Genomic DNA, 24,685 nt, shown 5'->3' with positions numbered 1-24,685 from the left:
GATATAGTAAGATATAGATAGATATACATAAATATAAATAGATATAGATTGATATAGTGTAAGATATAGATAGATGATAAGTAAGACAGTAGTAGATATAGATAGATGTAAACTTCTGACCCACTGGAATTGTGATACAGTGAATTATAAGTGAAATAATATCTGTAAACAATTGTTGGTAAAATTACTTGTGTCATGCACAAAGTAGATGTCCTAAACTACTTGCCAAAACTATAGTTTGTTAACAAGAAATGTGTGGAGTGGTTGAAAAACAAGTTTTGATGACTCCAATCTAAGTTTATGTAAACTTCCGACTTCAACTGTATATCTTACTATAGTTATCTTTATCTTACTATATCTATCTATATCTCTCTATATCTTACTATATCTACGTTATCTATATCTGTCTATATCTCTTTACATCTTACCATAACTATCTATATCTAAATCTCTCTATTTCTTACTTCATATATCTATATCTGTCTATATCTCTTTATATCTCTCCATATCTTACTGTATCTATCTATATCTACAGTGAGGGAAAAAGTTTTTGATCCCCTGCTGATTTTGTACGTTTGCCCACTGACAAAGAAATGATCAGTCTATAATTTTAATGGTAGGTTTATTTGAACAGTGAGAGACAGAATAACAACAAACAATTCCAGAAAAACGCATGTCAAAAATGTTATAAATTGATTTGCATTTTAATGAGGGAAATAAGTATTTGAGCCCCTCTCAATCAGAAAGAGTTCTGGCTCCCAGGTGTCTTTTATACAGGTAACGAGCTGAGATTAGGAGCACACTCTTAAAGGGAGTGCTCCTAATCTCAGTTTGTTAATTGTATAAAGGACACCTGTCCACAGAAGCAATCAATCAATCAGATTCCAAACTCTCCACCATGGCCAAGACCAAAGAGCTCTCCAAGGATGTCAGGGACATGATTGTAGACCTACACAAGGCTGGAATGGGCTACAAGACCATCGCCAAGTAGTTTGGTGAGAAGGTGACAACAGTTGGTGCGATTATTCGCAAATGGACGAAACACAAAAGAACTGTCAATCACCCTCGGCCTGGGGCTCCATGCAAGTTCTCACCTCGTGGAATTGCAATGATCATGAGAACGGTGAGGAATCAGCCCAGAACTACACAGGAGGATCTTGTCAATGATCTCAAGGCAGCTGGGACCATAGTCACCAAGAAAACAATTGGTAACACACTACGCCGTGAAGGACTGAAATCCTGCAGCGCCCACAAGGTCCCACTGCTCGAGAAAGCACATATACATGCCCGTCTGAAGTTTGCCAATGAACATCTGAATGATTCAGACGACAACTGGGTGAAAGTGTTGTGGTCAGATGAGACCAAAATGGAGCTCTTTGGCATCAACTCAACTCGCCGTGTTTGGAGGAGGAGGAAGGCTGCCTATGACCCCAAGAACACCATCCCCACCGTCAAACATGGAGGTGGAAACATTATGCTTTGGGGGTGTTTTTCTGCTAAGGGGACAGGACAACTTCACCGCATCAAAGGGACGATGGACGGGGCCATGTACCGTCAAATCTTGGGTGAGAACCTCCTTCCCTCAGCCAGGGCATTGAAAATGGGTCGTGGATGGTAATTCCAGCATGACAATGACCCAAAACACACGGCCAAGACAACAAAGGAGTGGCTCAAGAAGAAGCACATTAAGGTCCTGGAGTGGCCTAGCCAGTCTCCAGACCGTAATCCCATAGAAAATCTGTGGAGGGAGCTGAAGGTTCGAGTTGCCAAACGTCAGCCTCAAAACCTTATTGACTTGGAGAAGCTCTGCAAAGAGGAGTGGGACATAATCCCTCCTGTGATGTGTGCAAACCTGTTGCCCAACTACAAGAAACGTCTGACCTCTGTGATTGCCAACAACGGTTTTGCCACCAAGTACAAAGTCATGTTTTGCAGAGGGCCAAATACTTATTTCCCTCATTAAAATGCAAATCAATTTATAACATTTTTGACATGCGTTTTTCTGGATGTTTGTTGTTGTTATTCTGTCTCTCACTGTTCAAATAAACCTACCATTAAAATTATAGACTGATAATTTCTTTGTCAGTGGGCAAACGTACAAAATCAGCAGAGGATCAAATACTTTTTTCCCTCACTGTATATCTATTTAGATCTTACTATATCTATCTATATCTCTCTATATATTACTATATCTATCCATATCTATATCTCTGTATTTCAGTCTGATGTGTTACATGCTCTGTTACTGATGTCCTTCTGTCTGTGCTTGTCTTACTGTCCCACTTTCTCCCCTTTCTTTCCCCTCTTCTCTCGCTCTCCCTCTCTCACTATTCTCTGTTTCTGGGTCTCAAGTGTCTGAGAAGCTATTTAGGACTCCCCTCGCTCTTTCTCCCCCCTCCTCTCTCTGTTTCTCACCCTTCCTCTCGCTCAGTCTCTCGCGTTCACAAGTGCAAGTTAGAGAGAGGTGACTTGTGAAGGGAGCGTGTGAAAAGAGTTTGAAACAAGAGATGCATACATCAGTAGTTTATCCACTAGAGAGAGGAGAGGGACCTCTCTTGTGACATGGAAAGAGATAGAGGGATGGAGACGAAAGAAAAGAGAGATCATAAGAGAGAAGTCAACTTGTTTTTCTGATTGTTGAATGGTGAATGTTTTTGTGTGTGTTTTTATTCACGGCTTTCTCTTTTTGGAGATTCCCTTGTATAATCAGTGATAAATTGGGGTGTTATGAATCTGTGTGTGTGTTCCCTCGGATGTCCCCTGATAAAGTGTGTATCTGAATGTTCTGACCCCTGCCAAAAATAACCAGTGATGTATGCGACACATAAAAGTTGTCGACTCACCTTGTGTCGAGTTTCAATTGATCTCTGCTGAGATGAGCAGGGGAATAACTGTGTGTGTGCGTGAAGACTGTGTGTGTGTGTGTGTATGCGCATGCGTGCGTGTGTGTCTGTGTAAGTGTTACAATCTATGTAAATAACATTGGTAATGCTGTAAAAAAATAAATAAATTGTGTGCAGATGATACACTATTCAATTGCTCCTTTGGTTGGCCAAGCCTTTTCACATTTTAAGTCTGATTTTCAATCACTGCAGAGGTCACTGTTGGATCTAAAGTTAGGGCTAAATGCAAACAAAACAAAATACATGCTTTTTTCTAGGTCCCATAACCCAGATTTAAAACCTGTTGGGGCTAGGGGGCAGTATTTTCACGGCCGGATGAATAACGTACCCAATTTGAACAGGTTACTACTCTGGCCCAGAAACTAGAATATGCATATTATTAGTATATTTGGATAGAAAACACTCTGAAATTTCTAAAACTGTTTGAATGGTGTCTGTAAGTATAACAGAACTCATATGGCAGGCAAAAACCTGAGAAAAATACAAGCAGGAAATAAAAATCTGGTCCCTGTAGTTTTTTCAAGTCATTGCCAATCAAACACACAGTGACTAAGGATTCATTTTGCACTTCCTAAGGCTTCCACTAGATGTCAACAGTCTTTAGAAAGTTGTTTGAGGCATCTATGATGAACAGAGACCGAATGAGAAGGCTGGGAAGTTGGTAACCCAGGGAAGGACATCACTTCATTGGCGCGCATTCACGAGAGAGGAAGCTCTGTTCCAAAACGTTTTTCAAGACACAGGAATGGTCCGGTTGAAATATTACTGAAGTTTCACGTTAAAATGGCCCTAAAGATTGATGCTATGCAACGTTTGACATGTTTGAACGAACGTAAATAGATTTTTTGTTGTTGACTTTTCGTCGTGACATTTTCCTCGCGCGTCCTACATTTTGAGTAGCTTACTGAACGCACTAACAACATGGAGTTATTTGGACATAAATTATGAACTTTATCGAACAAAACAACATTTATTGTGGACCTGGGATTCCTGGAAGTGCCTTCTGATGAAGATTATTAAAGGTAAGTGAATATTTCTAATGTTATTTATGCATTTAGATGACTATAAAATGGCGGCTATCTGTATTGCCTAGTGTATTTTTCTGAGCTCAGTACTCAGATTATTGCAAAGTGTGCTTTTTCAGTAAAGTTATTTTGAAATCTGTCAATGCGGTTGCATTCAGGAGATGTTAATCTATAATTCTTTGAATAACAGTTTAATATTTTATCAACATTTATAATGAGTATTTTTGTAAATTCACCGGCAGTTTTGGGGGAGATACATTTTCTGAATGTAAAATGCTGTTTTTGGATATAAATATGAACTCGATAGAACAAAAAATGCATGTATTGTCTAACATAATGTCCTAGGAGTGTCATCTGATGAAGATTGTCAAAGGTTAGTGCATCATTTTAGCTGGTTTTCTGCTTTTGGTAACGCCTGTTCTTGCATTGAAAATGGCTGTGTGTAATTTTTTGTCTATGTACTCTCCTAACATAATCTAACTTTATGCTTTCGCCGTAAAGCCTCTTTGAAATCGGACAATGTGATTGGATTAAGGAGATTTTTATCTTTCAAATGGTGTAAAATAGTTGATTGTTTGAGAAATTGAAATTATTAGATTTTTGCTGTTTTGAATTTCGCGCCATGTATCTTGTCAAGCAATCCCGTTACCGGGATAAGAACGGGAAGGGGTGGCCCCAAGAGGAATTTGTAATGACTAGTTTGAACGGTACACAAATTGAGCGAGTTCCATTGTACACATATTTTGGTATCTGACTTGATGACAAACTGTCATTTAAAAAACATGTCACTGAGCTGGTGAAAAAGTTGAAGTTCAAGGTTGGTTTCTTTTACGTCTGACTTTTGTCAATAGAAAATAAATTGTCCAGGCCACTTTTATGTCTATTTTAGATTATGGTGATATTATCTATCTGCATGCAGCAGCATCTACACTTAAACCACTAGATGCTGTTTTCCATTGTGATGCTTATAGAACTCACCATTGTGTTTTGTATCAAGAAGTGGGTTAGGCGTCTTTGTACGTAAGGAGAGAGTAGCATTTTCTTGTGTTTATCTGCAAAGCACTCATGCAGAAACTTCCTATGTATCTATCGTCATTCATTCCATTTAGACTCACAAATGACAAAACCCGGTCTCAAGCTTGGAGTGGCGCAGCGGTCTAAGGAGCTGCATCTCAGTGCTAGAGGCGTCACTACAGACCCTGGTTTGATTCCAGGCTGTATCACAACCGGCCGTGATTGGGAGTCCCATAGGGTGGCGCACAATTGGCCCAGTGTTGTCCGGGTTAGGTTTTGGTTGGGGTAGGCCATCATTGTAAATAAGAATTTGATCTTAACTGACTTGTGTAGTTAAATAAAGGTCAAATAAAAAAATAACACTGGATGTCCATTCGGTCTCCACAGAGTTGGGAAAAATCTGCTTTTAGTTTTTTTTGTGCCCTTTATTACATTTACATTACATTACATTTAAGTCATTTAGCAGACGCTCTTATCCAGAGCGACTTACAAATTGGTGCATTCACCTTATGATATCCAGTGGAACAACCACTTTACAATAGTGCATCTAAATCTATTAGGGGGGGGGGGGGGGGTCAGAAGGATTACTTTATCCTATCCTAGGTATTCCTTAAAGAGGTGGGGTTTCAGGTGTCTCCGGAAGGTGGTGATTGACTCCGCTGTCCTGGCGTCGTGAGGGAGCTTGTTCCACCATTGGGGTGTCAGAGCAGCGAACAGTTTTGACTGGGCTGAGCGGGAACTGTGCTTCCTCAGAGGTAGGGGGGCCAGCAGGCCAGAGGTGGATGAACGCAGTGCCCTTGTTTGGGTGTAGGGCCTGATCAGAGCCTGAAGGTATGGAGGTGCCTTTATGTGGAACAACTTACAGAGCTCTCTGAAATGATATGTTCTGGTCCCCTTTGGTCAGTTCAGAGCAATGATCGGAGACGTCTGTGTTGATAAATGTGTCTGTTTATTCTTAATATGTTTTGTAATTGTGTATATTGTATGTGTTTGATGTATTAATACAGGACTCACATATAATAGAGACACTCGTCTCAGTATGACTTCCCTGTCAAAATCAAGGTTAAATAAAAAAAAAAAGGTTTAAACATTTTTATTCACTACCACCCCCAATGCACAATAATTGCAATTCACCTTTATGTTATGTGCGAGAGGAATCTCACACGTAGACAAACACACACACACACACACATCCTGCACGGCGAGGAGGGCGAGGAGTGTTTTCTCTCTCTAAGCTCTCTGTAATTTGATTTGGAGGATGTTGTGATGAGAAAAGGAGCACATTATTGCAAGACGAGGACAGAGGGAAACAGGGAGGGAGGAGGTAAGGAGGAGTGGAGATGAGGGATGTCATTTTAGGGGTCAGGCTAATGTGTCTAAATTCTATTCCCATTTCTCTCATCTCAGACTCTCTCCCTGTCGTTTCCTTATTCCCCTCTCCTCCCCCACCCATCCATCACTCCCTTCCTCCTTCCCTCGCTAAGTATCTCAGGGCATTAGTCGGGGTTGTTAGAAAAAGGGCTTGATAGACCTCTTTGTACCTGACGGAGAGACGTTGAGCTGTGAAGTCATTGATCTGTCTAATCAGTACGCTCTGACATGCAAACACACCAGCTGATTACACTGCTCCTATCCTACCCGCCTCTCTCAAACCCTCTCTCTCTCACTATCCCTCGCTAACTCTCTCCCTGTGGCTCACTCTAACTCTCCCCCATCCTCCTTCATTCAACAAAAACCCAGGTGAGGGAGAGAGGAGAGAAAAAAGAGAGAATGTGGCAGAGAGAGAATGTGGCAGAGATAATTGAATGACAAGAAGGGCCTCTTCTGTCCTGCGGTGTGGTTGATTGCATATCTCGCTGCATGACTCAGTCTAAAATAACATTTGTGTGTGTCTCTCTCTCTCTTTTTGTAAGTGCACACATTTGTCTCGGTCTCTGTATTCATGTCTCCTGTCTGTTTCTCTGTCTGCCTGTCTGTCTGCCTGTTGGTATTAGGTGCAATTGTATTATTTTGTGTGGATCTGTTTTTCTTAAGATGCATTATTCTCTACTGACAAAATCGTGTAGATTAATGTTCTGTCCTCAACAAGAACTCACGGTTTGACCAAATTGACTCCAGATTCCGACGTTTGTCCACATTTCTCCAAATGTTAAATTTAGAAGTTGCTCTAAACATCCAATTTGTTGATGTTTTGGACACCCTGGGATGCTCCTCCTGCTGCGGCTGCTGCTGTCACCGGCGTTTTGCGGCTGGTTAAGTTTAGTCACTGATTCCGAAAGGTTAAGTTAAGAGTTAAGGTTTGGTATAGGGTTCAAACAAAAACAACTCCAAGGTTAAGTTTAGGCAGTCATTCTGAATGGTTAAGTTAAGGGTTAAGGTTTAGGATAGGGCTGCATTATTTATTTAAATAAAACAAGTGCCTAACACTGGGATTATACACGCGACCGTCGGAGCCGGAGCTCGTGGCTTATGCCCATCCGCCACCCTTGTTCACAGCGCCCTAGCGAAACCCAAGCCTACTTGATGGTAAAACAGCTCACCGTTGACCCTAGTGGCCGGTTTTGAAGGCATCTCCTGACCGATGTCGGATTTCTAAATGGATCTTGAGCGACCTGGCTGCTGTCCTGCTGAAATCTGTCTTTGATTTTAGTTCTATAAAAGAGAAAGGGGGTAAGGGGGATGGAGACAGACAGATGAATGGAGAGAAAGAGAATGAGAAAGAGAGGAGGGAGCAAAATCCCCAGCCGAGCATCTGTGTCCTGCTTTTTCAATAATCTCTTGGCAGTTACATAAGATCCTGGACAGGACTAGAGCTGTGTGTGTGTGTGTGTGTGTGTGTGTGTGTGTGTGTGTGTGTGTGTGTGTGTGTGTGTGTGTGTGTGTGTGTGTGTGTGTGTGTGTGTGTGTGTGTGTGTGTGTGTGTGTGTGTGTGTGTGTGTGTGTGTGTGTGTGTGTGTGTTTTGGAGGGTGGGTAAAGAGATTGAGGACTGTGTTAATTTCTCAGAGACTACCAATTACAGGGAAGTAAGCCAATGAACTGCTGGCCCCAACCCCCCTCCCCCACAAACTCTATCTAGGATAGACCGTCAATATGTAGTGAACTCACTACTTGTTTGTTTGTGCTCTCGCACTGCCTCTGTTACGTTTGTGTCTGTGTCTTCATAGTGTGTGTGTGTGCACGCGTGCGTGCATGTAGTTTATCCTGTTGATAATCCTATTAGTAATCAGCCGTCCTCACTTGAACACTTTCAGAGAGGGAGAAGGACAGAAAGAGAGAGAGAGCTCTAGAAGTTGAGCTGAGTTATTTGAGTGTTTGAAGTTGAGTCTTGGGGAGGATTTGTTTGGTTGTTTGCTGTTCTGTGTGTGAATGTGTGCTTTTCATTTGTGTCTTTGTTTTGTCTGTGCGTGTATACGCGTGTCTGTGCATGTATACGTGTATCTGTGCGTGTATACGTGTGTCTGTGAGTGTATACATGTGTCTTTGCGTGTATACGTGTGTCTGTGCGTGTATACATGTGTCTTTGCGTGTATACGTGTATCTGTGCGTGTATACATGTGTCTTTGCGTGTATACGTGTGTCTGTGCGTGTATATGTGTGTCTGTGCATGTATACGTGTGTCTGTGCGTGTATACGTGTGTCTGTGCGTGTATACGTGTGTCTGTGCGTGTATACATGTGTCTTTGCGTGTATACGTGTATCTGTGCGTGTATACATGTGTCTTTGCGTGTATACGTGTATCTGTGCGTGTATACATGTGTCTTTGCGTGTATACGTGTGTCTGTGCGTGCGCGCTTATGTGCCGGACACATCAAGCATTCGGGTTGGCAGCGGTGTCACAGTAAACACACAGAGCACACAACCTTTTTTTCAGTTCAGACAGAGGAGGGGAGGGGAGGGGTTGGGGAGGGGTGGCACAATGGAAGAAACGAGGGGAAGAGATGAAAGAGGTTGGATCTTGACAGGGTGTCTGGTGTCATGTTCTACCAGGGAGAGATAGAGGGATAAGCAGCACGTTGCTCACATAGCTGAAATATCACTTCCTAATTAAAGCTTTATGTAACCAACATTACCCACAGAGACGCTGTCTGAATGTGTGTGTGTGTGTGTGTGTGTGTGTGTGTGTGTGTGTGTATGTGTATGTGTGTGTCAGCGTGTCTGAATGTGTGTGTGTCTGTTTCTATATGCGTGTGTCTTTCTGTGTGTCTGAGGCTGTGTGTCTGAATCAACACGCTCTCACAGTCTCACTGCAGAATCAGACGTCCAAATGTGACGTCCAAACGTCACATTTCTAGGCATTAAATTCTGAATGGTTAAAGGCCCCCACCAGTGGGTGATACCACCCCTATTTTAACATAATTCCTGCCCTAGAGCGTAAGTACTCGCTAACGTTCCACCTCTGAAGAATGATGCAGGCCACTTATACATATTCACGAATTGGGGTGGGATAGAACGACGTGGTGATTTCCACGTGGAGTGGAGAAAAATCAACAAATAGGGAACTGACAGCTGTCAGTGTAGCTAGTTAGCATGCTACCCTTAGCTAGCTATGCTATCTTGCTGGCCTTATCTACAGTATTCATACCCCTTGACTTATTCCACATTTTGTTGTGTTACAGCCTGAATTCAAAATATTTGTTTCTCTCTCACCCATCTACACACAATACCTCCAAATGACAAAGCAAAAACATGTTTTAAAATGTTTTACAAATGTATTTAAAATTAAATACAGAAATATCAAATTTACATAAGTATTCACATGCCTGAGTTAATACTTTGTAGATGCACTATTGGAGTCTTTCTAGGTATGTCTCTAAGATATTTACACACCTGGATTGTGCAACATTTGCCCATTATTCTTTTCAAAATTCTTCAAGTTGTCAGATTGGTTTTTGATCATTGCTAGACAATCATTTTCTGGTCTTGCCATAGATTTTCATGTAGATTTAACTCACAACTGTAACTCAGCCATTTAGGAACATTCACTGTATTCTTGGTAAGCAACTCCAGTGTAGATTTGGCCTTGTGTTTTAGGTTATTGTCCTGCTGAAAGGTAAATTCATCTCCCATTGTCTGGTGGAAGCAGGTTTTCCTCTTGGATTTTGCCTGTGCTTTTTTATCCTGAAAAACTCCCCAGTCCTTAACGATTACAAGCATAACCGTGCTTGAATGTATGAAGTGTGGTACTCTGTGATGTTCTGTGTTGGATTTGCCCCAAACAATATGCTTGATATTCAGGACAAAAAGTTACTTTCTTTGCCACATTTTTTGCAGTATTACTTTAGTGCCTTGTTGCAAACAATATTTTGGAATATTGTTATCCTCAGTTTTATCCTATCACAGCCTTAACTCTGTAACTGTTTTAAAGTCACTATTGGCCTCATGGTGAAATCCCTGAGAGGTTTCCTTCCTCTCCGGCAACTGAATTAGGAAGGAGGTCTGTATCTTTGTAGTGACTGGATGTATTGATACACCATCCAGTGTGTAATCAATAACTTCTCCATGCTCAAAGGGGTATTCAATGTCTGCTTTCTTTGTTTTATCCATCTACCAATAGGTGCCCTTCTTTGCGAGGCATAGGAAAACCTCCCTGGTCTTTGTGGTTGAATTTGTGTTTGAAATTCACTGCCTGACTGATGGACCTTACAGATAATTGTATGTGTGGGTTATAGAGATGAGGTAGTCAAAAAATCTTGTTAAACACTATTATTAGCGCTCACCGTTGCCCCTAGTGGCCGGGTTTGACGCCATATCCTTACGTCATGCTTACCTCGACGGATGTCTAATTTCGCAGGGGATCCGGAGCGACCTGGCTGGTCTGAATGTGTGCCTGCATTTTTTGGGGTGTTTAACGATGATTAGGCTTTATGTGTGTGTGTGTGTGTGTGTGTGTGGTGTGTGTGTGTGTGTGGGTGTGTGTGTGTGTGTGTGTGTGTGTGTGTGTGTGTGTGTGTGTGTGTGTGTGTGTGTGTGTGTGTGTGTGTGTGTGTGTGTGTGTGTTTGTCAGACTGTTGGAGTGTGCTGTGGAGCATTCAGAGAGAATGCAATGCTCCTGTGGTGATTGCTAAAGGGTAGCCCTCCAGGCGTTTCCATTTTCAGGGTTGATATACAACAACATCTCACGGTTTTACCAATTTGGCTTCAGAGTCGTACGTTTATCCACATTTCTCCAAACGTCAAATTTGGACGTTAAGGTTTAAGGTTTGTGATAGGGCAAAAATAATATTGTGTCTACCTCTGGGATGGAATGCGCGACCTTCGGAACAGGAGTCATGGGATTAAGGTTTGGGTTAGGGTTAAAACATAAACATTTTAAATGAGTGTTTACCACTGGGATTGAACAAACAACCTTTGGACCCAAAGTCATCGGATTACACTCATCCACCACCCCCTTCTACAACACCCTAGGAAAACCCAAGCCTATTTGATGGTAAAAGCGTTTACTGTTCACCCTAGTTTTTGAAGGCATTTCCCGATGTCCTCAGGACATGGACAGACATCCAATTTCAAAGTCAATCTTGAGTGATCTGGCTGAGATATGAGAGAACAATGTGCTTCCAGCAGTGGAATATAAATGTGTCTGCGTGTGTGTGTGTGTTCCACAGGAGGCTGCTAAGGGGAGAACGGCTCATAGTAATGGCCGGAGTGGAGCAAATGGAATGGCATCAAACACTTGGAAACCATGTGTTTGATGCATTTGATACCATTCCACAACAATTCCGCTCCAGCCATTACCACAAGACCGTTCTCCCCAATTAAAGTTCCACCAACCTCCTGAGGTACGTTCGCGTTTTTATATGTGTGTATGTGTTTATGCATGCATGCAAGTGCACACACACACACACATTCCCATTTATTTATTTTTTTTTATTAATCTCTCCGTCTGAAAATATCATCCATCATCTATCACTCCTTCGCTCCCCCTCTCTCATCTTTCAGGCCCCATCCCATCTCACTCCGTCACTACCAACCAGAGATAGACATAAAGACAGATACATAGAGACAGGTATATTTATATATATATACACTGCTCAAAAAAATAAAGGGAACACTAAAATAACACATCCTAGATCTGAATGAATGAAATAATCTTATTAAATACTTTTTTCTTTACATAGTTGAATGTGCTGACAACAAAATCACACAAAAATAATCAATGGAAATCCAATTTTTCAACCCATGGAGGTATGGATTTGGAGTCACACTCAAAATTAAAGTGTAAAACGACACTACAGGCTGATCCAACTTTGATGTAATGTCCTTAAAACAAGTCAAAATGAGGCTCAGTAGTGTGCGTGGCCTCCACATGCCTGTATGACCTCCCTACAACGCCTGGGCATGCTCCTGATGAGGTGGCGGATGGTCTCCTGAGGGATCTCCTCCCAGACCTGGACTAAAGCATCCGCCAACTCCTGGACAGTCTGTGATGCAACGTGGCGTTGGTGGATGGAGCGAGACATGATGTCCCAGATGTGCTCAATTGGATTCAGGTCTGGGGAACGGCGGGCCAGTCCATAGCAACAATGCCTTCCTCTTGCAGGAACTGCTGACACACTCCAGCCACATGAGGTCTAGCATTGTCTTGCATTAGGAGGAACCCAGGGCCAACCGCACCAGCATATGGTCTCACAAGGGGTCTGAGGATCTCGTCTCGGTACCTAATGGCAGTCAGGCTACCTCTGGCGAGCACATGGAGGGCTGTGCCGCCCCCCAAAGAAATGCCACCCCACACCATGACTGACCCACCGCCAAACCGGTCATGCTGGAGGATGTTGCAGGCAGCAGAACGTTCTCCACGGCGTCTCCAGACTCTGTCATGTCTGTCACATGTGCTCAGTGTGAACCTGCTTTCATCTGTAAAGAGCACAGGGCGCCAGTGGCGAATTTGACAATCTTGGTGTTCTCTGGCAAATGCCAAACGTCCTGCACGGTGTTGGGCTGTAAGCACAACCCCCACCTGTGGACGTCGGGCCCTCATACCAGCCTCATGGAGTCTGTTTCTGACCGTTTGAGCAGACACATGCACATTTGTGGCCTGCTGGAGGTCATTTTGCAGGGCTCTGGCAGTGCTCCTCCGATCCTCCTTGCACAAAGGCGGAGGTAGCGGTCCTGCTACTGGGTTGTTGCCCTCCTACGGCCTCCTCCACGTCTCCTGATGTACTGGCCTGTCTCCTGGTAGCGCCTCCATGCTCTGGACACATCGCTGACAGACACAGCAAACCTTCTTGCCACAGCTCACATTGATGTGCCATCCTGGATGAGCTGCACTACCTGAGTCACTTGTGTGGGTTGTAGACTCCGTCTCATGCTACCACTGGAGTGAAAGCACTGCCAGCATTCAAAAGTGACCAAAACATCAGCCAGGAAGCATAGGAACTGAGAAGTGGTCTGTGGTTACCACCTGCAGAACCACTCCTTTATTGGGGGTGTCTTGCTAATTGCCTATAATTTACACCCGTTGTCTATTCGATTTGCACAACAGCATGTGAAATTTATTGTTAATTAGTGTTGCTTCCTAAGTGGACAGTTTGATTTCACAGAAGTGTGATTGACTTGGAGTTACATTGTGTTGTTTAAGTGTTCCCTTTATTTTTTTGAGCAGTGTATATATACAGTATATAAAGTATTCAGATCCCTTGTCTTTTTCCACATTTTGTTACGTTACAGCCTTATTCTAAAATTGATTAAATAAATAAGAATCCTCAGCAATCATCACACATTATCCCATAATGACGAAGCGAAAAAAAGCTTTTTGCAAATGTGTTAAAAATAAAAAACAGAAATACCTTATTTACATAAGTATTCAGGCCCTTTGCTATGAGACATGAAATTGAGCTCAGGTGCATCCTGTTTCCATTGATCATCCTTGAGATGTTTCTACAACTTGATTGGAGTCCACCTGTGGTAAATTCAATTGATTGGACATGATTTGGAAAGGCACACACCTGTCTATGTAAGGTCCCACAGTTGACAGTGCATGTCAGAGCAAAAACCAAGCCATGAGGTCAAATGAATAGTCCGTAGAGCTCAGAGACAGGACTGTGTGAAGGCACAGATCTGGGGAAGGGTACCAAAAACGTTTTTTGGGTATTGTGTGTAGATTGATGAGGGAAAAAAAGCTATTTAATCAATTTTAGAATAAAGCTGTAACGTAATAAAATGTGAAAAAAGACAAGGGGTCTGAATACTTTCCGCGGGCACTGTATACTGAGAGAGAGCGGCAAAGAGAGAGAAGTGAGCATAGCTTTGCTATTGAGAAAGGCCGCCGAAGGCAGACCTGGCTCTCAAGAGAAGTCAGGCTATGTGCACACTGCCCACAAAATGAGGTGGAAACTGAGCTGCACTTCCTAACCTCCTGCGATATGTATGACCATATTAGAGACACATATTTCCCTCAGATTACACAGACCCACAAAGAATTAGAAAACAAATCAAATGTTGATTAACTCCCCTATCTATTGGGTGAAAAACCACAGTGTGCAATCACAGCAGCAAGATTTGTGACATGTTGCCACAAGAAAAGGACAACCAGTGAACAACCATTGTAAATACAACCCATATTTATTTATTTTCCCTTTTGTACTTGAACTACTTGCACATGACTACAACACTGTATACAGACATAATATGATGTTTGAAATGTCTTTTATTCTTTTGGAACTTGTGTGAGTGTAATATTTACTGTTCACTTTTATTGTTTATTTCACTTTTGTTTATCCATTTCACTTGCCTTGGCAATGTAAACATATGTTTCCCGTGCCTGTAAAGCCCCTTGAATTGAATTAAATTGAGAGAGAGAGAGGGATAGAAGAGGTGAGCAGATGTGTCTAGAAAGCAGGATGGTACAGTGACAGAGAGAGAAAAGAGGGTGAGAGGACCTAGAGGCGCGGAAAGAGATGGACATATGAGGAGGAGGAAAGGTGACTGAAGAGAGCGAGATGGGGTGGAAGAGGGAGTGATTGAGGGATGATCAGAAAGGTTCTCCTGTCCTTGCTCCTCCCCTCTCTCTGATGTGATTGTGGTGTGGAGAGTTTAACCCTTTATGTGCAGACTCATTACAGCAACCCACTGCGCACAGACGTCAGTTCAACATCTAGTTTTGATTTCCATTTGGTTGAGTTGTCAACTGATGTGAATTCGAAATTCAAACCAACCAACAGATTCACCATGTCATTTGATTTAAGTTAAACGTTTGGTTTGAAAAATACAAAATTCCAATTACGTTGATGACTTTTTGCAAATCCAATCAATCCAAGTTTTCCAAGTTGATTCAATGTCGTCACATTGAATTATTTGGTTGAAATTACGTGGGAACAATGTTGATTCAACCAGTTTTTTGCCCAGTGGGAAGACCCATCTTAAATTGGAGATAGGAGAATTATGTTACTGTTAAACATTCCGATTAGTTTGATCCTTCCAGCTAAAAGTCCCAATACCACATATCACTTTGCGTTTGTTTTTGGGGATACATACATTTTTTTACCTGACATTCCCCTTTTAGAATTCTCTGATACAGAGCAGAATTCATGGTTCCTTCAATGACGGCAAGTCACTGAGGCAGCAAAGCATCCCCAAACCATCACACTGCTACTATGAGGTTCGTACTGTGGAATACAGTGTTTGGTTTTCGCCGTACATAACGGGACCCATTTCTCCAAGAAGTCGACTCAAGTTTGCCAAAAAGCATCTGGAAGGACTTAGATGAGCGTCAAGACTCTTTGAAGAATGTTCTATGGATGACATAGGACTCCGGAGCGGTGGAAACGTGTTCTCTGGAGTGATGAATCACGCTTCGCCATCTGACAGTACGACGGACAAATTTGGGTTTGACGGATGGCAGGAAAACGTTACCTGCCCAAATGCATAGTGCCAACTGTAAAGTTTGGTAGAGGAGGAATAATGGTCTCTGGCTTTTTTTCATGATTCGGGCTAGGCCCCTTAGTTCCAGTGAAGGGAAATCTTAATGCTACAGCATACAATGACATTCTAGACGATTCTGTGCTTCCAACTTTGGGGAAGGCACTTTACTGTTTCAGCATGACAATGCCCCATACACAAAGCGAGGTCCATACAGAAATGGTTTGTCAAGATCGGTGTGGAAGAACTTGACTGGCCTGCACAGAGCCCTGACCTCAACCCCATCGAATACGTTTGGAATGAATTGGATAGCCGACTGCGACCCAGGCCTAATCGCCCAAAATCAGTGCCCGACCTCACTAATACTCTTACGGCTGAATGGAATCAAGTCCCCGCAGCAATGTTCCAACATCTAGTGGAAAGCCTTCCCAGAAGAGGGGAGGCTGTTGTAGCAGCAAAGGGGGGACCACTTCCTTATTAATCTCCATGATTTTGGAATGAGATGTTCGACGAGCAGGTGTCTACATACTTTTAGTCGTGTATATGAGTTTTTGTCAAATGTAATTCAAATTGAGAAAATTAAAGTCACATTTTTTTAAATCCACTTTTACATAAAGACCATTTAGATACAATATAATCAATCTACATTAGATTTGTGGGAATATGTTTAAGTCATGATTAATACTGACTGACAGTGGATGTGTAATTCATTACTTTCTCTCTCTTTTCTCTCTTCTCTCTCTTTCCTCTCTCTCTCTCTTCTTTCTTCTCCATCTTTCTCCTCTCTCTCTTTCCCTCTTCTTTCTTCCCTCTCTTTCCTCTCTCTCTCTCTCTCTCTCTTTCCCCTCTCTCTCTCTCTCTCTCTCTCTCTCTCTCACTCTCTCTCTTTCTCTCTCAGTCCAGGGTGGTGGCCTGTATGACGGCCACTCTGAGTCAGATGGATGACAGCCACTACTCCAGCTACCTAGAGACCTTCTCAGGCACCACCGACCTAGTGGTGAGACGTCACACATGCACGCACACATATACACACACACACACACACACACACAAATGTACACAAGCATGCACACATACACACACACACACCCACACAAGCACGCATGAATGCCTGCATAAATCCACACATCCACACTCACACACTCTCTGTGTTGTTGCAGGACTTCCTGATGGAGACGTTCCTACTGTTCAAGGAACTGATTGGGAAGCACGTCTATCCCTCGGACTGGATGGCCATGATCATGGTGCAGAACAGGTACTACACACACACACATACACACACACACACACACACACACACACACACACACACACACACACACACACACACACACACACACACACACACACACACACACACACACACACACACATACACACACACACACACACACACACACACACACACACACACACACACACACGAGATGTAGTCTCACCAGATGTAGTCTCACAAATCTGACTTATTTCTGACAATGGTAACATTGTGATTATGGTGCAGAACAGAGACTGTACAAACAGCTGTAGTGTAGAGGAGCAATATAGCGTAGTAGCTGGAGACACAGCTAAGGAGCACGAAGCAGATGGATAATGAACATCAAAACAAAATAATAAGAACATTCTCACACTCTAGTGTACTCTGATTTGTATTGCTGCGGTGTTAGGAAGATATTTGGTGTTTCAGTACAAAGAGTGCCATTTTCTGACTCAAATGACCAAGTAGCTGGGTACAGACTAGTGCTCTCGCATGCTGGCTCAAGTTGATGCAATCAAGTAGCGGTAGGTCAATGGTAATCAAGTCAAATCAAATGCATTTGTCACATGTGCTAAATAGAACAGTTATAGTAGACTTTACCGTGAAATGCTGACTTACTACGAGCCCTTTCCCAATAATGCATTTAAAAAGTAAGAAAATTAGCAACAATTTTTTTTTAATAGTTACACAATAAAAAACAATAACAAGGCTGTATACAAGGAGTACCGGTACCGAGTCAATGTGCAGGGGTATGAGGTAGTATGTACATGGGTATTAGTTGAGGTAGTATGTACATGGGTATTAGTTGAGGTAGTATGTACATGGGTATTAGTTGAGGTAGTATGTAGATGGGTATTAGTTGAGGTAGTATGTACATGGGTATTAGTTGAGGTAGTATGTACATGGGTATTAGTTGAGGTAGTATGTACATGGGTATTAGTTGAGGTAGTATGTACATGGGTATTAGTTGAGGTAGTATGTACATGGGTATTAGTTGAGGTAGTATGTACATGGGTATTAGTTGAGGTAGTATGTAGATGGGTATTAGTTGAGGTAGTATGTACATGGGTATTAGTTGAGGTAGTATGTACATGGGTATTAGTTGAGGTAGTATGTACATGGGTATTAGTTGAGGTAGTATGTACATGGGTATTAGTTGAGGTAGTATGTACATGGGTATTAGTTGAGGTAGTATGTACATGGGTATTAGTTGAGGTAGTATGTACATGTAGTTATGGGTAAAAGTGAGTGTGTATGTGTGTGCATGTGTGTGTCTGTGGTGTCAATATGCATGCGCGTGTATGTGTGTTTTTTTTGTGTGTGAGTGTACAGTATGTGGTGTGTGTGTGTGTGTGTGTGTGTGTGTGTGTGTGTGTGTGTGTGTGTGTGTGTGTGTGTGTGTGTGTGTGTGTGTGGGTAGAGTCCAGTGAGTGTATATAGAGTCAGTGTATGAGAGCCAGTGCAAAAAAAGGATCAATGCAAATAGTAATTTGATTAACTGTTCAGCAGTCTTATGACTTGGGGCTAAAAGCTGTTCTGGAAGCCTTTTGGTCCCAGACTTGGCGTTCTGGTACCGCTTGCCGTGCGGTTGCAGAGTGTACAGTCTATGGCTTGAATGGCTGGAGGTCCTGGATGGCAGGGCCATCCACACCACCCTCTGTAGCGCCTTGTGGTTGGATGCCAAGCAGTTGCCATACCAAGAGGTGATGCAGCCAGTCAATCTTTTCAGCCTCCTTATGGGGAAGAGGCGTTATCGTGCCTTCTTCACGACTGTGTTGGTGTGTGTGGACCATGTGAATTGCTTAGTGATGTGGACACCGAGGAACTTGAAGCTCACGACCAGCTCCACTACAGCCCCGTCGATGTGGTAGGGGGTGAGCTCGGCCCTTCTTTTCCTGTAGTCCATGATCAGCTCCTTTGTTTTGCTGACGTTGAGGGAAAAGTTGGTATCACTGACCTCCTCCCTATAGGCTGTTTCATCGTCGACGGTTATCAGGCCTACCACCGTCATGTCATCAGTAAACTTAATGATGGTGTGGCAGTCGTGGTTGATCAGGGAGTACAGGAGGGGACTAAACACACAACCCTGAGGGCCCCCCGTGTTGAGTGTCAGCATGGCGGATGTGTTGTTGCCTACCCTCACCACCTGGGGGCGGCACGTCAGAAAGTCCAGGATCTAGTTGCAGAGCGAGGTGTTTAGTCCCAGGATGGGCACTATGCTGTTGAATGCTGAGCTGTAGTCAATGAACAACAGTCTCACATAGTTGGGAGAGGGCAGAACTGGGATTTACATCCTAAATCCCAGTTCAGATACACAAGATGAGACACAACGGTCATAAGGAGTTTTAGAACAAAGTTAGTTTGATCTGAACAGTCTAGTTTTAGAACATCTCATGTCGTCAACTGGAGTTTCCAAGATTCGGCATGTGAAACCTTTAGCTAAGGTCTTGTGACGAGACGGACCCATTTAGCCAGAGACCGTTATGCTAGTGTTCCGTGTTCAGCCAAGCAGCTAGTTAGCTAGCCAAGAAGAGAGCTACTGTAGCTAGCTATTTTGCTGCACAGTCACAAAGTGTACCCTGTTTCTGGTGCATGTATTTCATGACAATCGTTTGCTGCAACACGTTGCTACGAGTAGTGGCAGCTTTGTTTCAAAGTTTCATCACGTCAATGTTAAGATTCCCCGTTACCGTGGAAACTGTCTCAATCGCATGCCTAGTCTCCTTGATCTAAATGCCTTGTCTTTAGTCAGCTGTTGTACAACACAACATTCTAAAACTGGCTAGTTTTATCTTGTCTTGGCTCGTGTCGGCTGTTGTATCTGAACTGGAGGCCGACGTTGTCTCATTAACAACAGGGGTCGCTGGGCCAACGTTTTAAGATATTTACTCCAAAAAGTAAAAAAAATGCAACTGATATTCCATTCTGTTACATTAGGTCCACAGTGAGCAGATGTGTTGTTGCTGTGGACTGTAGCTTCTACAGGATTTGTCATGTCCCTAGGCTGTAAGGGACTGTTTATCCTATGAGACCAGACAAGGCCTTAGATAACACAAGATGATACTAGCCCTGAGATACTTAGGTGGGGGGGGGAGACAGAGAGATTTCCACAGGCCAAGGATATCCGATAGCACAGTGCAGAGAGAGAGGGCGAGAGAGAGAGAGAGATAAAGAGAAGGTGGGAGAGAGCGGACAAGAGAAAGAGATAGATGGAGAGAGAGAAGATAAGGATGAGTGGACACGGATTAATAAGGGAAGGATGAAGAGATAGAGTGTTTCCTAGAGAGAAACGATAGAGAGGTCTGATGGAGGGAGCAATCAGTTCTTTTACAGGATCAAAAAGATAGCCTTTCTCTTTCAAGCACAATCTAAGGGAAGATAGTCAACTAGTTTACTTGAACTTTTTAAACTTAGATAAATTTAAATATGGTAAAGTTGTTTAGTCCCTTTACATAACAATTTGAATTATTTTAATAATTACTCATGTATTATCAGTACCTGCTTCAGCTGTTTGGATATCCCATATATATGGATATCCATATAGCTTGGATACTGTGTCAATATTGTATTATTGATATCATTTACATTAATATTTCGTATCAGGTCCAATTGATATAGATATCAGATGGCATGAATACTGATAACATATCAATACAGTTAACATGTATTGTTGATATCATGTCAATGTCAGTACTGATACAGTATATAGGTAGAGATAGATATCATGCTGTCATCTCATAAATTGTACGCTGTGTCTCTGTCAGGGTGTTCCTCAGAGCCATCAACACCTACGCTGACACCATGAACCTCAAATTCCTCAACAACAATGACTTTGAAGTGCAGGTCAGTGTGTGTATGCGTGTGTTTTTGTGTTTGTATGTGTGAAAATTATGAAAATGAACACTCCACACTCATTCTCTCATTCTCTCATTCTCTCTCTCTCTCTCTCTCACACACACACACACACACACATTCTCATTATTTGTATCCCTCTCCTCTCTCTCTTTCTTTCTGTAGTTGTGGAATAATTACTTCCATTTGGCTGTTGCTTTCATTACCCAAGAGTCATTGCAACTGCAGCACTTCTCTCCAACCAAGAGGAACAAGATCCTGGCAAAGTGAATTCAATTTAAACAATTTCTCTTTTGCTTCTCCTCTGGCAATATTAACGAGTAATGTACAAAAACAAAGCTGATTTATTTTTATCTTCAGGTATGGAGACATGAGGAGACTTATCGGTTTTGCCATACGGGACATGTGGTACAAACTGGGTAAGTGTGTGTGCGTGTGTGTGTTTGCGTGCGAATGTATGCATGTGGGTGTTATATACTCTGAGACTGTTTGTGTGTGTGTGTGTGTGTGCGTGCGTGCGTGTGTGTGTGTGTGTGTGTGTGTAGGTGGGAATAAGATCTGTTTTATCCCTGGGATGGTGGGTCCTATCCTGGAGATGACTCTGATTCCTGAGGAAGAGCTGAGACGAGCCACCATCCCCATCTTCTTCGACATGATGCAGTGTGAACACAAACTCTCCTCGCACTTCCAAAAGGTGTGACAGTGGCACACACACACACAACCACACACGCATGCGTGCACACACACCCAGGCTTTTACAGCTTCCGAGAGGCTTACCCATTCTCTATCGCTTCTCTCCCTCTGTCTGTCTGTAGTTTGAAAACGAGATCATTCTGAAGCTGGATCATGAGGTGGAGGGAGGAGGAGGAGATGAGAGATACATGGAGCTACTGGAAACCATGTGGGGGCCTTTAATCAATATCAATATCACAGGCAATATCTGTAATCTTATACTCTATCAAACACTCATGCTTTCTGGCTTGTGTGTGTGTGTGTGTGTGTGTGTGTGTGTGTGTGTGTGTGTGTGTGTGTGTGTGTGTGTGTGTGTGTGGGTGTGTGTGTGTGTGTGTGTGTGTGTGTGTGTGTGTTTGTCAGACTGTTGGAGTGTGCTGTGGATCATCCCTTGTTAAGGCCAGATGTCGAGCACTTCGTTGACTTGGTGAAGGGACTCCTGGTGCGTCTCCTTGACTACCGCACGGTGATGAGCGACGACAGCCGCAACAACCGCATGAGCTGCACCGTCAATCTCCTGGTACGCCCCGCCCACGACAGGAAGATCCACATTGGGCAGAATGCTACATCTTTCATCAGCATAACTGGTTTCGCAACGATTAGCACGTTGTTGCGTCAACTGCTGTACACACACCTTCATGTTTCATGTGTCATCAGCCTGTCCCGCCTCACGCAAATCAACCTCGACTTGCAGTTTCACTTTCAGCACAATACTACACCCTTCTCCCCAACAATAAACCAATCTGTTGATCTATATATCATCTGACAATCATTCCATGCCAATCAACAGTGCCTGCCATGTAGCCGTTACCATGGCATCACTAGCCACTAAATAACATCCAACTAATTATGACCACATTCTAATACATTCTGAAAATATTAATACATTGGAACCTTCGTATTCAACAACATCCAGTAACAACATTTGTTAGACTAGATATAATATCCCAGATCAATAAAAGATAAGATGGGTCTCAGAAGCATTACTAGCCTGTCGTTGTTGTGTTACTGTATTATACTGTGACACTATAGCAGTCACACATGGCTGTCTGTCTGTCAGTAACACAGCTGTAAAGCACAGTTAGGCCTTTTCAGCACCCCTATGGCTATGTATTAGCCATTCCTTTTCATTACGTGCTGTTTTGAGAGCTAAATATCCTTACCTCAGGCTAACTAACATTAGCATGCTATGCTAAATGCAAGCTAATCATCTTTACCTCAGGCTAACTTACATTAGCATGCTATGCAATATGCAAGCTAATCATCCTTACCTCAGGCTACCTGACATTAGCATGCAATGCAATATGCAAGCTAATCATCCCTACCTCAGGCTAACGACGTTAGCATGCTATGCAATATGCAAGCTAATCATCGCTACCTCAGGCTAGCATGCTTTCGCTAACACACAGATCCCAGGGCTGCATCTGGATCACTCAGACATGCATGCTAGCTGCGCACATCATTAGCTTATGCTACTGACTCTAAATGATGAATGATCTTTCTGCAGAGTTTGATCCTTTATATAGCCCTTCAGACATCAGTGGGATGCAGAGATTATCGGAGTGTTTTAGATGGGGACGTATGCTGGAGATGTGTGTGTTCTGCCTTGAGTGGTTTTCTCAGTCAGTGAGCACCAGAGAAGAAACGTGGTGTGTGTGTGCGTGAGTCGTGTGTGTGTGTGCTGTTGATGAAACACACACACACACACACACCCCCTCTCTGTTTATCCCTACACACATATCCATGCTAACAAGCAAAGTCTCACACTCCTCTCCGTTGTTTTTGCAGAATTTCTACAAGGACATCAACCGTGAAGGGATGTACATCAGGTGACACTTTATGCAACAATAACATGTTGTCATTTCAATTGTAAATATGTTTCATAACTCTAGTTACACAACCACTCTACTTTCATATATATTTCAAACGTTAGAGAGTTTGGGTATAGTGTTTCTGTATATGTATGACTATCTGTGGTGTTGGACTGGGTAGGCTACATGAGCTGGTTAGACTGTGTATAACAGTGGATTACTCACTGGGTGAGGGCGAGAATGTGACCGTGTGTGTGTGTGTGTGTGTGTGTGTGTGTGTGTGTGTGTGTGTGTGTGTGTGTGTGTGTGTGTGTGTGTCTGTGTGTGTGTGTGTGTGCGCGTGTGTGTGTGCGTGCGCGTGTGTCTGTGTGTGTGTGCGTATGTGTGTGTATAATCTGACAAGGGATTATCTCAATCCTGCTGAATTAATGTCAAAATCCAGAGGATCAGGCCCTCCACTCACAGCAACATGTGCACTCATTTTAGGAGAGAGAGAGAGGGATGGAGAGAGAGGGAGGGATGGAGAGAGGGAGAGAGGGAGAGAGAGAGGGAGAGACTGAGTGGGAGAGAGAGAAAGAGGGGGAGGAGAGAGAGGGAGGGGGGAGGGAGTGAGTGAGTGAGTGAGTGAGTGAGTGAGAGAGAGGGAGAGAGTGAGAGAGAGGGAGCTAGAAAGATAGAGAAAGAGAGAGAGAGATAGAGAAAGATGGAAATAGGGAGTGTGAGGGGTATTGAACTGAAAGAGGGATGGAGGGACAGTGAGGGGAGATGGGAGAGATTGAGAGAAAGTGAAGGACAGAGAGACAGAACGTGAGAGGAGAGAGGTTAATCAAACAACTAAAAGAGGAGATGATAAAGAGGAAGGCGTATTCCAAAGGGAGGAATGTACTGTGTATTCGGAAAGTATTCAGACCCCTTCCCTTTTAAACATTTTGTTTACATTACAGCCTTATTATAAAATTGATTGAATACATTTTTTTCCTGATCAATCTACACACAGTACCCCATAATGACAAAGTCAAAACAGGTTTTTAGAATTTTTTGCAAATGTATAAAAAAACTAATGTATACAAAACCAAACCTTATTTAAGTATTCAGACCCTTTGCTATAAGACTTGAAATTGAGGTCAGGTGCATCCTGTTTCCATTGATCATCCTTGAGATGTATCCACAGCTTGATTGGAGTCCATCTGTGGTCAATTCAGTTGATTGGACATGATTTGGAAAGGCACACACCTGTC

The 24,685-nt window shown here is 42.9% G+C and overlaps 1 protein-coding gene across 1 annotated transcript in view; it reads left to right on the top strand.

Moving 5' to 3' along the window:
- Positions 1 to 24,685, top strand: part of LOC106604826 (dedicator of cytokinesis protein 2) — a 156,511-nt gene that overhangs the window by 107,614 nt on the left and 24,212 nt on the right. The window contains exons 27-35 of the mRNA XM_045718221.2: positions 16,696 to 16,794; positions 16,958 to 17,052; positions 20,817 to 20,895; positions 21,070 to 21,170; positions 21,265 to 21,323; positions 21,450 to 21,598; positions 21,720 to 21,805; positions 22,000 to 22,156; positions 23,425 to 23,465. Of these exons, the coding sequence (XP_045574177.1) occupies positions 16,696 to 16,794; positions 16,958 to 17,052; positions 20,817 to 20,895; positions 21,070 to 21,170; positions 21,265 to 21,323; positions 21,450 to 21,598; positions 21,720 to 21,805; positions 22,000 to 22,156; positions 23,425 to 23,465 (866 nt within the window). The remainder of the gene's footprint in view (positions 1 to 16,695; positions 16,795 to 16,957; positions 17,053 to 20,816; positions 20,896 to 21,069; positions 21,171 to 21,264; positions 21,324 to 21,449; positions 21,599 to 21,719; positions 21,806 to 21,999; positions 22,157 to 23,424; positions 23,466 to 24,685) is intronic.

This window comes from Salmo salar, chromosome 05 (genome assembly GCF_965601325.2).
Source record: "Salmo salar chromosome 05, fSalSal1, whole genome shotgun sequence".
NCBI lineage: Eukaryota > Metazoa > Chordata > Actinopteri > Salmoniformes > Salmonidae > Salmo > Salmo salar.
This window is presented reverse-complemented; position numbering and strand designations above follow the sequence as displayed.